Below are 12,681 nucleotides of genomic sequence, written 5' to 3'. Positions count from 1 at the left end.
TTCCTACAGGTTTCCCAACAGGAAAAATATACACTGTGTCTTGGGCACATTAAACCCCCCTTATACCACTGCATTAACTTGAAGGTAGTTAACTCATAAGACCTGGCTAAGCCAAAGGTTCTCTGTCCCTTTAAAAAACAAATACAACAGATTACAATTATGTCAGTGTGCAGCCTTTCAATGCTTAATAGAAAGCATAATAAGATTTATAGTTAGAATACACATGAATGTTTGAAATCTGACATCATTCCTGGCTTTTAGCCTGTGAAAGCTGGTCATCAGACAGACTTGAAAGTCCCACCAGTGGTGTTTACTGGGAATACAAGCACAAATCTTAAGCTAATCAATGTCACAAATGAATGAACTTCTGCAATCTTGCATATGGAAATAACTATTTTGATAATGACATTGCGATTACTTTTTTCACAGATGTGCCTGGGAAGACTGATCTCAAATCACAGACTTTGAAGTTTTCTCATGTAGTATTAATCTTAAGCACTAACCATAGTACTTAGATATTATAACAGTTAATGGAACCAAAGGTGCAAAATGAAGCATTCAAAAACGAGTAAGCATTGGAATTACTGTTGCTTGTAGCAGATCTGTGCAGACCAGTTGTCTAATGTGGGGGATGCTATAGTTTAACTTGCACAACCAAACACCAAATTTTCCACAGGTGAAGACTCACTTGAGAGCCACAGCTTCAAAGAATTTGGATCTTTTGCTTCTTTGTTTTGGAACTGTTAGCATGGTTTGCTGTAAACAGGTCATTAAAAACAGCTGCAGGCACATCACTGTTATGGCTGTGGATTAGGAACCAGCATGTGGGAATAAGTGACAACAGCACGCAATATTTAGACTGTGGCAGCTTGGACTCAGTCTGTAGTTTGTCTCTGTTAGTTGACAACGGGGTCTGGGCAAGCCCACGTAGTCTTAGTCCAGGTAACCTCTCCTTATGTACCTGCTTATATTGGAACACCTTAAAGAAACTCAGCCTCACACACATAGGGATAGCTGAAGGTCTGGCATTAAGTTTTAACATGTAATGGTGCAACGGATCATACTGGCTGGATTTGATGTTTTACTTCTCATCTAAGAAAAACACCTGCATTTTCCTCTCCTTACATTCTTCAGGAGGTTTTTGCCAATTATGCAGTTATTCTGCAATATTCAAATGCACTGAAAATAGAAAATTCAAAAATTAATCTAACTCTGACATTTTGTTCTTGTTAACATACTAAACATTTACTATGGTGAAGATTAATTTATGGCTACAGGGTAAAAAATATCTTTGTTTCTCTGGCTAACGTAACTTATTTTCCATTAAAGATACTACAAAACATCTGCACGAGCTGCTTAACTCCACATTTTTATCAATATTTACATAGGTTTTTCATTGAAAACAATAATTCTTTCCATATCGTGCAATATCAGCTCCAGCCCTTTCTCCATTTCTGCTGTCTCTGTCACAGAAAACGTGCATTCACATTTAACTGAAGTTTAGTGCCAGGAAAATTAATTCTAGGAACAGAAGGAAACACTCTCTGGGACTGAAAGGCAATATGCAACAAATGCAAACTTATTTAAGCAACAGCTCTACCTGCTTTGATTTTTCTTCCAAAATAAATGCTCTTGAAAGACTGTCAAATGAAAGCACGTCACTGAACAGTGGCCAGGACTTGCAGAGGACTTGCCAGCAGCCAGGCAGACCCACTGAACTGCCTGACATGCAATGCTTTGTAATGCCTTGTTTCCCACCCTGTGTTAAAGCAAACTACTCAGTTCAGAGTATTCAGCACAGTACCTCCACATTTATCCGACAGAACTATCCGTGACTAACAGCAGCCTGCTGCCATCTGCTGGTGAAAAGTTCAGGACGTTAAACAACTGCAAACACAATCCGTTCTTGCTTGCTCCCATTATTCTTGGCTTTTATCTCACAGCAAGACAATGCAATATTACTTGCACAGTAATATTACTTAGAGAGAAACAAGCAGATTAGTGGCATTACAGGGAATAAGGATCCTTTTCACAAATCCCCTTTCACTGACCCTTTACTACACCTGCAATAACCTGGACAGTGACTGTCAGAGGAACAAAGTAGCTCCAGCATCAAGTATTAATAGTAGCTGTTCTTTTACATGGAAAAAAATACCAATACAGCAACAATAAAATATACTTCAGAAGCCATCTCTTTGCATGCACTGTAAAGAGGAGAGACAAAACAGTCAAAAACAATATGATGGTTGAGACAAAAGACAGCCAAGAAAGGCAGAATTTGATACTAAATAGGCAAAACAAGATTACATTAACCAAGTCAGAACTACAAGATTATAAACAGATGCCCCTCCACTCACTTCTTCTACCAGTTAGTCTTGACTCTTGCCTGTTCTTTGCTCTAAGCGGGTGCAGCTGGAAAATGTTCTTCACAGAGTGACACATCCTGGGACACAAGATACCAGCACACAATAATTCCAAGCGGAGATACAGGATTCACAAGCCCAAGTCACTTCTTCCCATATTGGCGAAGAAGAGCAGTAAACTCTTCATCACAAAACATCCAAACTAACGGCAAATATAAGGAATACAGATGACAAAATTATCTTAAGTGCACTGTGGTGCTAGTTTCAGTGCTTAGTATATCCAGCAGAAAGATCACAGCAGTTTGCAAACCTTTAGCTCATTTAATCCCACCATAACTAGCTCTTGATGAACTGAGGTTGACACACTTGAAAAATTATTACTGAGAGCACCACTATTTCAAACATTTAGATGAAGATGCTCACAGTAAGATTACTCAGAAAGCAGTGCTGCCACAGTTCAATTGAGCATCAAATGTTGCCAGAGCTGCAACATGCAAGTCTGCAAATTACTCTGGCAGACCTAGCAACAAAAAGTCAGATGCACAACTTGCAGAATGCTTTACAAGGCTGAAAAACTAAACAAAAAAACAAAAACAAAACAAAGAAACAAAAACAAACAAACAAAACCAAAAAAACAACCCACACAGTACTCATATGCAGTATAATCATTCCTTTCCTTCGGGAAGAGGAAATACAGACTTCATTGTGCACTCAAACATAAGCTTCACCATACCCTGAAAAGCAAAGGTTCCAGGATGGAAACTGAAAATGGATTGATCACAAGTTCCCAGCTAATTTCAGAAATCCAACATCTATACCAATGCCTATCTTCAAAAGCCTGCCAAGAGCAACTATCTGTTCCATCATAATGCTGACACAGGTTTTGATAGAAAGAGACAGTTATTTTTGACAGCTCTTCTATCAGAAGGTACTGGTGGGAATAATCTGTGAAAACAGGCTGATTTTTAGGCAACTTAATGAAATTCTTTTTTGTTTGATTTTAAATACAAGTGTGTTTTTCTGTTAATCTGTCCTCAAGTTTTCCCTTTTTAAGTGATAAAGGTTTTAACATTTTATTTCATGTTGCAGCATTTTGTGCTTCTACAATGCCACAGTGGTGCCTCTGAAAGAAGTTACATCAGAACATCTGATATCACAAAACCTCTTCTCCCAATCCACTTGCATTAGAATTCAGTAAGTAGAAAATTTGAAATAACATGTAAAAAATACTGATTTTGCACTCCTACCTATGCAATAAGGGAATAAAATACTGCCAAAGCATTAAACTGTAAGTCCTTGATAAAGTCAGGATTTTCTCACTATTAGTACTCCCTGCTATTTGAGAAAAAATGGTTGCAAGAAATATTAACTAATGATTAATACTGACTTCCAAATCCAAACCTGCTAAGCAGCAGGGAGAGGCCTTACAGACAAACGTGGAGAAAAGCTTACTCTCCTGACCAGCATAGTGTTCCTCCTATTGCAGAAAATCTGCCTGAAAAGAAAGCCAGCACAGCTGGCCAAGCCCCAGCAAATTATTCTTACCTTGCACGAATGAGCTTGCATCTTTCTTCAAGGTCAACAAATCTGATTTGCAAGAACCATGCACCCTAAGCACCTAATTATGTTAAAAAGTGAGGGCATAACCTCTGAATCTCAGTCTCAGTCCTGGTCTTTCCTGGTATGACCAGCTTTCAGCAGTCCTAGGTCCCTGAGATCAGTGGTAAAGTCTGAGAGAAGGAAGACTTACCCTTGGTGGTGGAGGAGCAGGTTACAAATGGCATACTCAGGTCCATGGAGCCCCCACAAGCACTGAGAGAGATGGCCCATGTCATTTTGAGGCCATTCTCTTTATCAGTGAAAGGCTGTGACAATCTGGAAGAGGTTCCTTAGCACTAGGAGAAAGTAAACATCACCCTTTTCCTCAAGCAAGGCAAGAAGGAGAATCTGGGGAACTACAGGCCAGGCAGCCTCAATCCCTGTGAAGATGATGGAGTAAATAATCCTGGAAAAACAATTCCAGACACTGGCTGTCAAAAGAGCTGGAGGAGATCATTTGGAGTGGTCAGCATGGATTTATGAAGGGGAAATCATGCTTAAACAAAACTGAAAGCCTTCTACAATGAGAAGACTGTCTTGGTAGATGAGAGGAGACTTATTTTATGCTTTTCTTGACTTTGGTAAAGCTTTTGACACTGTCTCCCATAATATCCTCATCAACAAACTGATGGGAAGTATGGTCTAGATAAGTCGACACTGAGGTGGACTAAATAATGCCTGAGCTGCTGGACTCACAAGGTTGTGATCAGTGGCATGAAGTCCAGCCAGAAGCCAGTCACCAGCTGTCTGCCCCAGGGCTGGAAAATGGATGAAATACTATTAAATATCTTTATAAATGACCTGGAAAACGGGACAGATGGCACCATCAGCAGGTTTACAAAGGATATAAAACTAGGAGAAGCGGCTAATAGACCCACTGTGTGTGTTGTGATTCAGAGGGACCTCAACAGGATGAAGAAATGGGTCAACAGGAATGTCATTAAATTTAATGAAGGGAAATGCAAAGTCCTGCCGTTAGAGAGGAATAACCCCAGGCAGCAGGACAGTCTGATGTGCAACCAGCTGGAAAACAGTTTGTCAGAAAAGGTCATGGTGGTCCTCACAGAAAAGTCATTCAAGAGCCAATCACATGCCCTTGTGGGAAACTCCAGTGACACTCTGGCTTGCACTAAACAGTGTTGCCAGCCCATCAAGGAACTGATCCCTCCTTTACTCAGGACTGGGAAAGAAGCACCTGAATACTGTGTCCTGGCCTGGGTTCCCCAGTATGAGACATGAATATACTGGAGCAAGAGCGCACAAGGATGTTAAAGGACTCTCATACAAGCAGAGACTGAAAAAGCTTAGAGATGAGAAGGCTCAGAATGATCTTATCACTATGTATAAATAGCTGGTGAGGCTGGACATAAGGAAGAGGGAGTCAGGCTCTTCCCAGTGGTGTCCAGAGGCAGGTGTGCTCTTCACAGAAGCAGGTAAGAAGTTACCCAAAACAACCCTTGCCACAGCACCACCCGACAAAAGTATCAACAGTATCCATGCCCTGCCCTCTGCAGTGATTTCTTTGTTCTATGTATTGATTCCTTTTAGACCACTTTTTTATTGTACTGATAGAAAAGGATGAGTTAAGCAGGACTTGGAAGTTATGTGCATTTTTTCTAGTTTTATGCCTTTTCCAAATTAATTGTGCACTGTACTGAAAACAAGGACTCCACACTCCAGGCCTGTTTTTTAGTACTTAGTGTCTGCATCTCCCATTGGTTTAAATGGGATGTGTATCTACGCTTTACTGGCCCATCTCTGACCAACTTTTTCATTCTTCAAGCCAAGACTAGAAGAATACCATATATTTCCCAACACCACAAAGTATCAGCTACTCACTTTACAGTATTTAAGATGAGGGAAGATGTTTAATAAAAGGATAATACCCATTCCAAATGGATCCAATGAGAGTTAAGTACATGAAGACATTATTCTTTTTTCCTGTATTTTAAGTCTCTCCTTTGACTACTTAACAAGAAGTACACTTTAAACATTTCCTCTGTAGGAATAAAGAACATTTTCTGTTAAGGTTATAAGAACTTTTTAACTTGAATTGGATCCAACTCTGGCATTTACTGAAGTTCTTTCTAGACATGCATTTGCCAGTTTGTTAACAAGCTATTTCCAATACAGAAAAAATGATGAAGCCCTAAGTATCTTCAGTATTTGCTAAAAGAAATCCTACTCAGTTTTTTTAAAGTTGGTTTAAGCTTAAAGTCAGAATTTCATTAAAACTAATGGAAGAAATAGAGCCCTATTGAAAGGATTTCAGTCAGTTGTTTCTCAGTTTTTTCTGAGTTTTGCAATGTTTGGTCTGTGTGAAAACTAACATTCTACATCTTGAGAATAATGCCATGAACTGCTGAAAAGTGATCCCACAAGTATTGTGTAGGACTTCTTATCTCGGGAGACTTCCACAGTTTGACATTTGCAGGCTACTATATTTCCTTTCTCCAAGTCAAGCTACTCAAGTTCCAGTGGTTTTGATAGTGATGCACTTCATTTACAGAAGCTGTGTTTTGAAGATGGGTTCATTCTGACAGACACTCCAGTTCTTAAACCAATTCTGCAGCAAAATAAACCCAGTGACTCCCTCTGAAACTAGTTGCCACTGGAGCCACTCAGCACCTAAGTGTTCTATTTCACTTTACCCCCCAGAAATCCTCACAAGAACTACAACAGGCAATAACAGAAACCCTTTTCAAGTGTCTTCAGAAAGGGACTTCAGGATATCAAGAAGATGATATCAAGATGATACCAAGAACACAGTACAATGTAAGCAGGCCCGCTTTATTAAAAAAAAAAAAAAAAAAAAAAATAAAATAAAATAAAATAAAATAATTACTTTAAAAAAAAAAAAAAAAGGAAAGTCTTTCTCCAGTGCACAAGTCATTTCCAAAAAAAAATTGCCAAGAGTAAAATGCAAAGCTTCCCTTTCACTGGGAGATGACATCCCTCAGCAACATGACATCGTCACCTCCATCAGTGAAAAGACATGCCCTAGTGTACAGAATTGGTATAACAAAGCATCAGGTGAAAAAATACAGTATAGCTGCACCTGGTATTTTGTATTGAAAAAATTTACCAGAAATGACTTGTTAAAAGGACAGGTATTTTCAGTTCCAGCATAGATGCCTAACTATGAAAAGTTATGTAATCAAATATGTATTCCATTTGTTCAGACTTTTTTATGCTGCCCTTGCTGACTAATAAAATTCCCTTGTTACATGATTAAGCTTTTAAACAGTGACCAGGTCTATGCTCTCAATTGTTTCCTATAAATATAAAATATCTGATATTTAAAAATGGTAAACTGCTACTTACAAAAATTTTGGCCCAAATGACAAGAAATGCAAGAACTGCTCAAGAATTTAAAGATATTTGGTTTTGTATTGGGTATCACAACCCTGTGTGTTAGGAACACAGATAATCATGGTGAATCCCCTCCTGAGTGAACCTTTCTCTGAGATGACATGTACTGCAAAATTCACATCAAGCGCCTTTGATAAAAATAACTGTCAAGAATCTTGGTTTGGTCATTTGGTCCTTTCATTGCCATCGGCTGCCTGAGTCAAACACAACTTCCACCTTGTGGAACAGCATGGAATGCAATACAAACACTGTGTGAGAGGGCAGCAGAATAGCTACAGTAAACCTGTAGCAAGGGAAAGAGAATCAGACATTTCTCACACCATTTAACAAAACCAGGACACTAGTCTTTGATGATCTGTGCAGCACTATTCCTGCATTACACATACTGATGAGCCTCATTAGCATCACACATCTTACCACTTCCTTTCTTTCCCAAAGGCTGGTCATCTCCTTGACTTGCCACAGGTGCCACTTGTGTCCTATTCTGTATTTCTCTTCATACACACATTTTCTACAGCAGCTAAAGCATATACACCACCAGTATTATTTTGATTTAAAACATCCATCTTCCACATCTCTAATCAGGCTAGATTTTTCTCTTTCTGTCTCAAAGCCTCTCGGGAGAAGGACTGTTTCTACTTGTATCTGTCATTGCTCAATCACTTAAAAAAATAAAAGAATGCTGGGTAAATAAGCTCTTTAACAACTAAGGATGTCCAGACAGAAACACAAGTGAAATGACTGTGACCTTGGCTCCTGCAGTACATTATGTTAACCATAAAAGAGTTTCCTGCAGCTTTCCCTGACTGGTATTCCTAAAGTACAAACTAGGAAAATGTGTGCAGCTAGAAGATAGTGAAGCTGCTCTAAAGTACATAAATGAGTGACTATGGATTGGTTCCAACTCTTGGGAAGACTCTGCCTACATGTAAATGCATCAGAAACCACTGTCGCTGCTGCAGAGAAACACCATCACTACTGTTCTCCCAATTCCCCCTCACTAATCCTTAAATCAGTGCTCTACAAGAGAAGGATTTTATCCTGAAGTCCAGCATAATTATGATGGCCTTCTAATATAAGCCTAACCAAAATTTCCTAAGTATCCACCACAAACCAGAGGACAAGTGAGCTACTAATTATAACACAAAAACCACAGCGCTGCACTTACCTGCAAGCAGTAAAGATCTCAAAGGTGCACAGGTATATCACTTCCACTTTTATATATATCACTTTGAATCTGAAGCCAGGTCTTCACAGGGGACTCAAAATTCTTAGCTATCACTTCTTAATCCATAACTGTAAATGTAGTAGCAACCCAAGATCCAGTTTATTTTTTCTTAAGACAGGCCATGACCAAGGTATCATCCACATCCTTCGGCTGAGCAGCCCTACCAGTTCACCTAGCATCTGAAAGATTACTACAAGCTGCAAAGACAGACATATACTTCAGCATATTACTTGGTTAGGACCAGAAGATCCTTCTCAATCCAGTAGTGCATGTTCTCTAACACAATAATCAAAACACTGTTACTTCTCTCTGGAGCACATTTCCTAAAGTCACATATAAATACTGATTAAAAACAAAACAAAACAACATAGAGAATTAGGAATGGAGGGATCAGATACACTTGTACCTTACAAATAAGAGTTTGATAAAAGTACTCAGAAATACATTTTCTAATCTGCTTGATATCAACAATTCTGTTAGTTTTATTTTTGGAGTACATGCTTGTTACTCATGATGAATAGCAACAATGCATACCAGCTTGATACAAATTCTGGGTGGGGATTTCATACTTTTAAACTCTCCTCATCATCATTTATTACCTTTAAAACTGAATGAGTCAGAAAGATAGTTTTTTCCCCTAATAACAATTTTATTCTTAACCTGCAAATATGGATGAGTGGACATTATACCAAAGAGTCTAACAGCTTTCAAGAAAAGAGTTTGCATACATTCACAAGACTGACACTAACAAAACTGCTAATGAATCCTGGTATTTTCAGTTCTCTCTTCCATCTGTAAGGTTCTACCCCTGTATCTTTTCCAGAATTTGCATGTTTACAGAGGAAGTATCACTTTGGATTACATTAAAACACAGATTCAAATACAGTTAACAACCAACCAAGAGCAAGTTTTTGGCCCAAAAGTGGAAAGCTCTCCAAGATGCAATCCACCTACGTAAGAAAAAAATTATAATATTTCATGTGCAATTTACAGCAGTGAATAGCAGTGAAGCCCCAAAGAGCAGTGCAGCCTGCTAGCCAAGTAATCACTACTCCATGTTCCTTCCCCCATTCTCTTTTACATACCCGCAGGAGCATAGCTGACAAACACACTTCTTCAAGGATGGAACGACATTCAAAGGCACAGGTGACACAGCAGACATGTTTGCTAAGAAAAACACTTGTAGTTCAGGTCTTTCCCAGCAGATACAAAATGAAGACCACTTTTCAGAAGCAGTCCCTGGAGACAACTACATCAGATGATCTAGGAACCTCCAGAAGCAGAGACAAAGCACACAACAGTGGTACAGATTGCATTACATGTCCCGGCTGACAAGCTCCTTCCCTGAGGCAGCATGCCCAGGTTCTTCTTGTGGCATCCCAACCAGAACTCCGTGGTCCTGCTTTCAAGCCTTCGGACCACGGCACGAAAGCCTTGACAATAACCTGGGGAACCTTTGTGAAGTCACCAGCACCAAGCTCTAGAGCCCAGGTCTGCAAGTAACAAGGCTATGTCTGTTCCAGACAGCCTATAGCTAAGGTCATAGAATCACAGAACAGTTTGGGTTGGAAGGGACCTTCAAAGGTCATCTAGTCCAACCACCCTGCAATGAGCAGGGACACTTCAACTAGATCAGGTTGCTCAGAGCCCCGTCCAGCCTGGCTTGGAATGTTTCCAGGGGTGGGGCATCTACCACCTCTCTGGGCAACGTGTTCCAGTGTCTTACTACCCTCACTGTAAAAAATTTCTTCTTCTTGCCTAGTCTGAATCTCCCATCATTTAGTTTAAAACCATTACCCTTTGTCCTGTCACTACAGGCTCTGCTAAAAAGGCTGTCCCCATCTTTCTTATAGGCCCCTTTTAAGTACTGAAAAGCAGCAGTAAGTCTCCCCAGAGCCTTCTCTCCTCCAATCTGAACAACCACAGCTCCCTCAGCCTTTCCTCAGAGGTGAGGTGTACCAGTCCCTGGATTTTTGTGGAGGTGTACCAGTCCCTCCTCTGGCCCCTCTCCAACAGGTCCATGTCTTTCCTGGACTGAGGTCTCCAGAGCTTGGGCCTTCTATGGGCAGCTGAGAGTGGCCTCACAGTCACAGGCCCTGGTTGTTGTGGGTGATTTTATCTTCCCTGATGTTTGCTGGAAGGACCATTCAGCCAGCCAGCCACAGTCCAGGAGATTCCTCCAGTGCATTGATGATAACTTCATGCAGATGGTGGAGGAGCCGACCAGGAGAGGTGCACTGCTGGATCTCATCCTCACTAACAAGGAGGGTCTGGTCGAAGCAGTAAAGGTTGAGGGCTGCCTGGGTTGCAGTGACCACGAGATGGTGGAGTTCAGCATCGTGTGTGGAAGGAACAGAATAGCAAGTAGAATTGCAACCCTGGACTTTAGCAGGGCTAACTTTGGCCTTTTCAAGCAGTTGCTGGGGGAAATCCCATGGGCAAGACTGCTTGTAGGAAAAGGGGCCCAAGATAGCTGGATTGCATTCAGAGATTGCTTCTTCCACGCTCAGGATCAGAGCATCCCCACACGTAGGAAGTCAAGGAAGGGAGCCAGGAGGCCTGCGTGGTTGAATAGGGATCTGTTGGGTATGCTCAAGCAGAAGAGGAGAGTTTACAGGTCATGGAAGCAGGGGCTGGCCACTTGGGAGGAACATAAGGCTGCTGTTAGAGGATGTAGGAAGGCAACCAGGATAGCCAAGGCCTCCTTAGAATTACAGCTGGTGAGAGGGGTCAAGGACAGCAAAAAGAACTTTTTCAAATACATAGCAGATAAAACTAATACCAGAGGCAATGTAGGCCCACTGATGAATGGGGTGGGTGCCTTGGTGGCAGAAGACACAGAGAAGGCAGAATTACTGAATGCCTTCCTTGTCTCTGTCTACTCTGCGGGAGGCTGTCCCGGGGAGCCCTGTACCCCTGAGATCCTGGATGAAGCCAGGTCAATGGAGGAGTTTGCTTTAGTTGATGAGGACTGGGTTAGGGAGCAATTAAATAGTCTGGACATCCATAAATCCGTGGGTCCAGATGGGATGCATCCGCGGGTGCTGAGGGAGCTGGCTGAAGTCATCACTAGACCGCTCTCCATCATCTTTGCCAAGTCTTGGGAAACGGGAGAGGTGCCCGAGGGTTGGAGGAAAGCAAATGTCACTCCAGTCTTCAAAAAGGGCAGGAGGGAGGACCCGGGTAATTATAGACTGGTCAGCCTCACCTCTGTCCCTGGGAAAGTAATGGAGCAGCTTATCCTCGGTGCCATCTCAAGGCATATCAAGGATAAGAGGGTTATTAGGGGCAGTCAGCATGGCTTTACCAAGGGTAAGTCATGCTTGACCAACCTCATTGACTTTTATGAGAATGTAACAAGGTGGATGGATGATGGCAGAGCAGTGGATGTGGTCTACCTTGACTTCAGTAAAGCCTTTGACACAGTCTCCCACAGCATCCTCACAGCTAAGTTGAGGAGGTGTGGTCTAGACAATAGAGTAGTGAGGTGGGTTGCAAACTGGCTTAGGGAGAGAAGCCAGAGAGTGGTAGTCAATGGTGCGGAGTCTAGTTGGGGAGCACTATCTAGTGGAGTGCCTCAGGGGTCAGTACCGAGGCCAATATTATTCAATATATTCATTAACGATTTGGACGAGGGAATTGAGTGTACTATCAGCAAGTTTGCTGATGACACTAAGCTGGGAGGAGTGGCTGACACGCCAGAAGGCTGTGCTGCCATCCAGCGAGACCTGGACAGGCTAGAGAGTTGGGTGGGGAACTACCTGATGAAATTTAACAAGGGAAAGTGTAGAGTCCTGCATCTGGGCAGGAACAACCCCAGGTTCCAGTATAGGTTGGGGAATGACCTATTAGAGAGCAGTGTAGGGGAAAGGGACCTGGGGGTCCTGGTGGACAACAGGATGACCATGAGCCAGCACTGTGCCCTTGTGGCCAGGAAGGCCAATGGCATCCTGGGGTGTATTAGAAGGGGGGTGGTTAGTAGGTGGAGAGAGGTTCTCCTTCCCCTCTACTCCGCCCTGGTGAGACCACATCTAGAATATTGTGTCCATTTCTGGGCCCCTCAGTTCAAGAAGGACAGGGAACTGCTGGAGAGGGTCCAGCGTAGGGCAACCAAGATGA

At 41.8% G+C, this 12,681-nt stretch overlaps 1 protein-coding gene across 1 annotated transcript in view; it reads right to left on the bottom strand.

The window, feature by feature from the left end:
- The window catches only part of SAXO1 (stabilizer of axonemal microtubules 1), a gene marked incomplete at its 3' end in the record, with an annotated part of 31,606 nt that extends 20,608 nt beyond the window's left edge, over positions 1 to 10,998 (bottom strand). The window contains exon 1 of the mRNA XM_082074175.1: positions 9,648 to 10,998. Within this exon, the coding sequence (XP_081930301.1) occupies positions 9,648 to 9,724 (77 nt within the window). The 5' untranslated portion in view covers positions 9,725 to 10,998. The remainder of the gene's footprint in view (positions 1 to 9,647) is intronic.
- Between the last annotated feature and the right edge of the window lie 1,683 nt (positions 10,999 to 12,681).

Source organism: Streptopelia decaocto, assembly GCF_964273445.1.
Source record: "Streptopelia decaocto genome assembly, chromosome: Z".
Classification (NCBI taxonomy): Eukaryota; Metazoa; Chordata; class Aves; order Columbiformes; family Columbidae; genus Streptopelia; species Streptopelia decaocto.
This window is presented reverse-complemented; position numbering and strand designations above follow the sequence as displayed.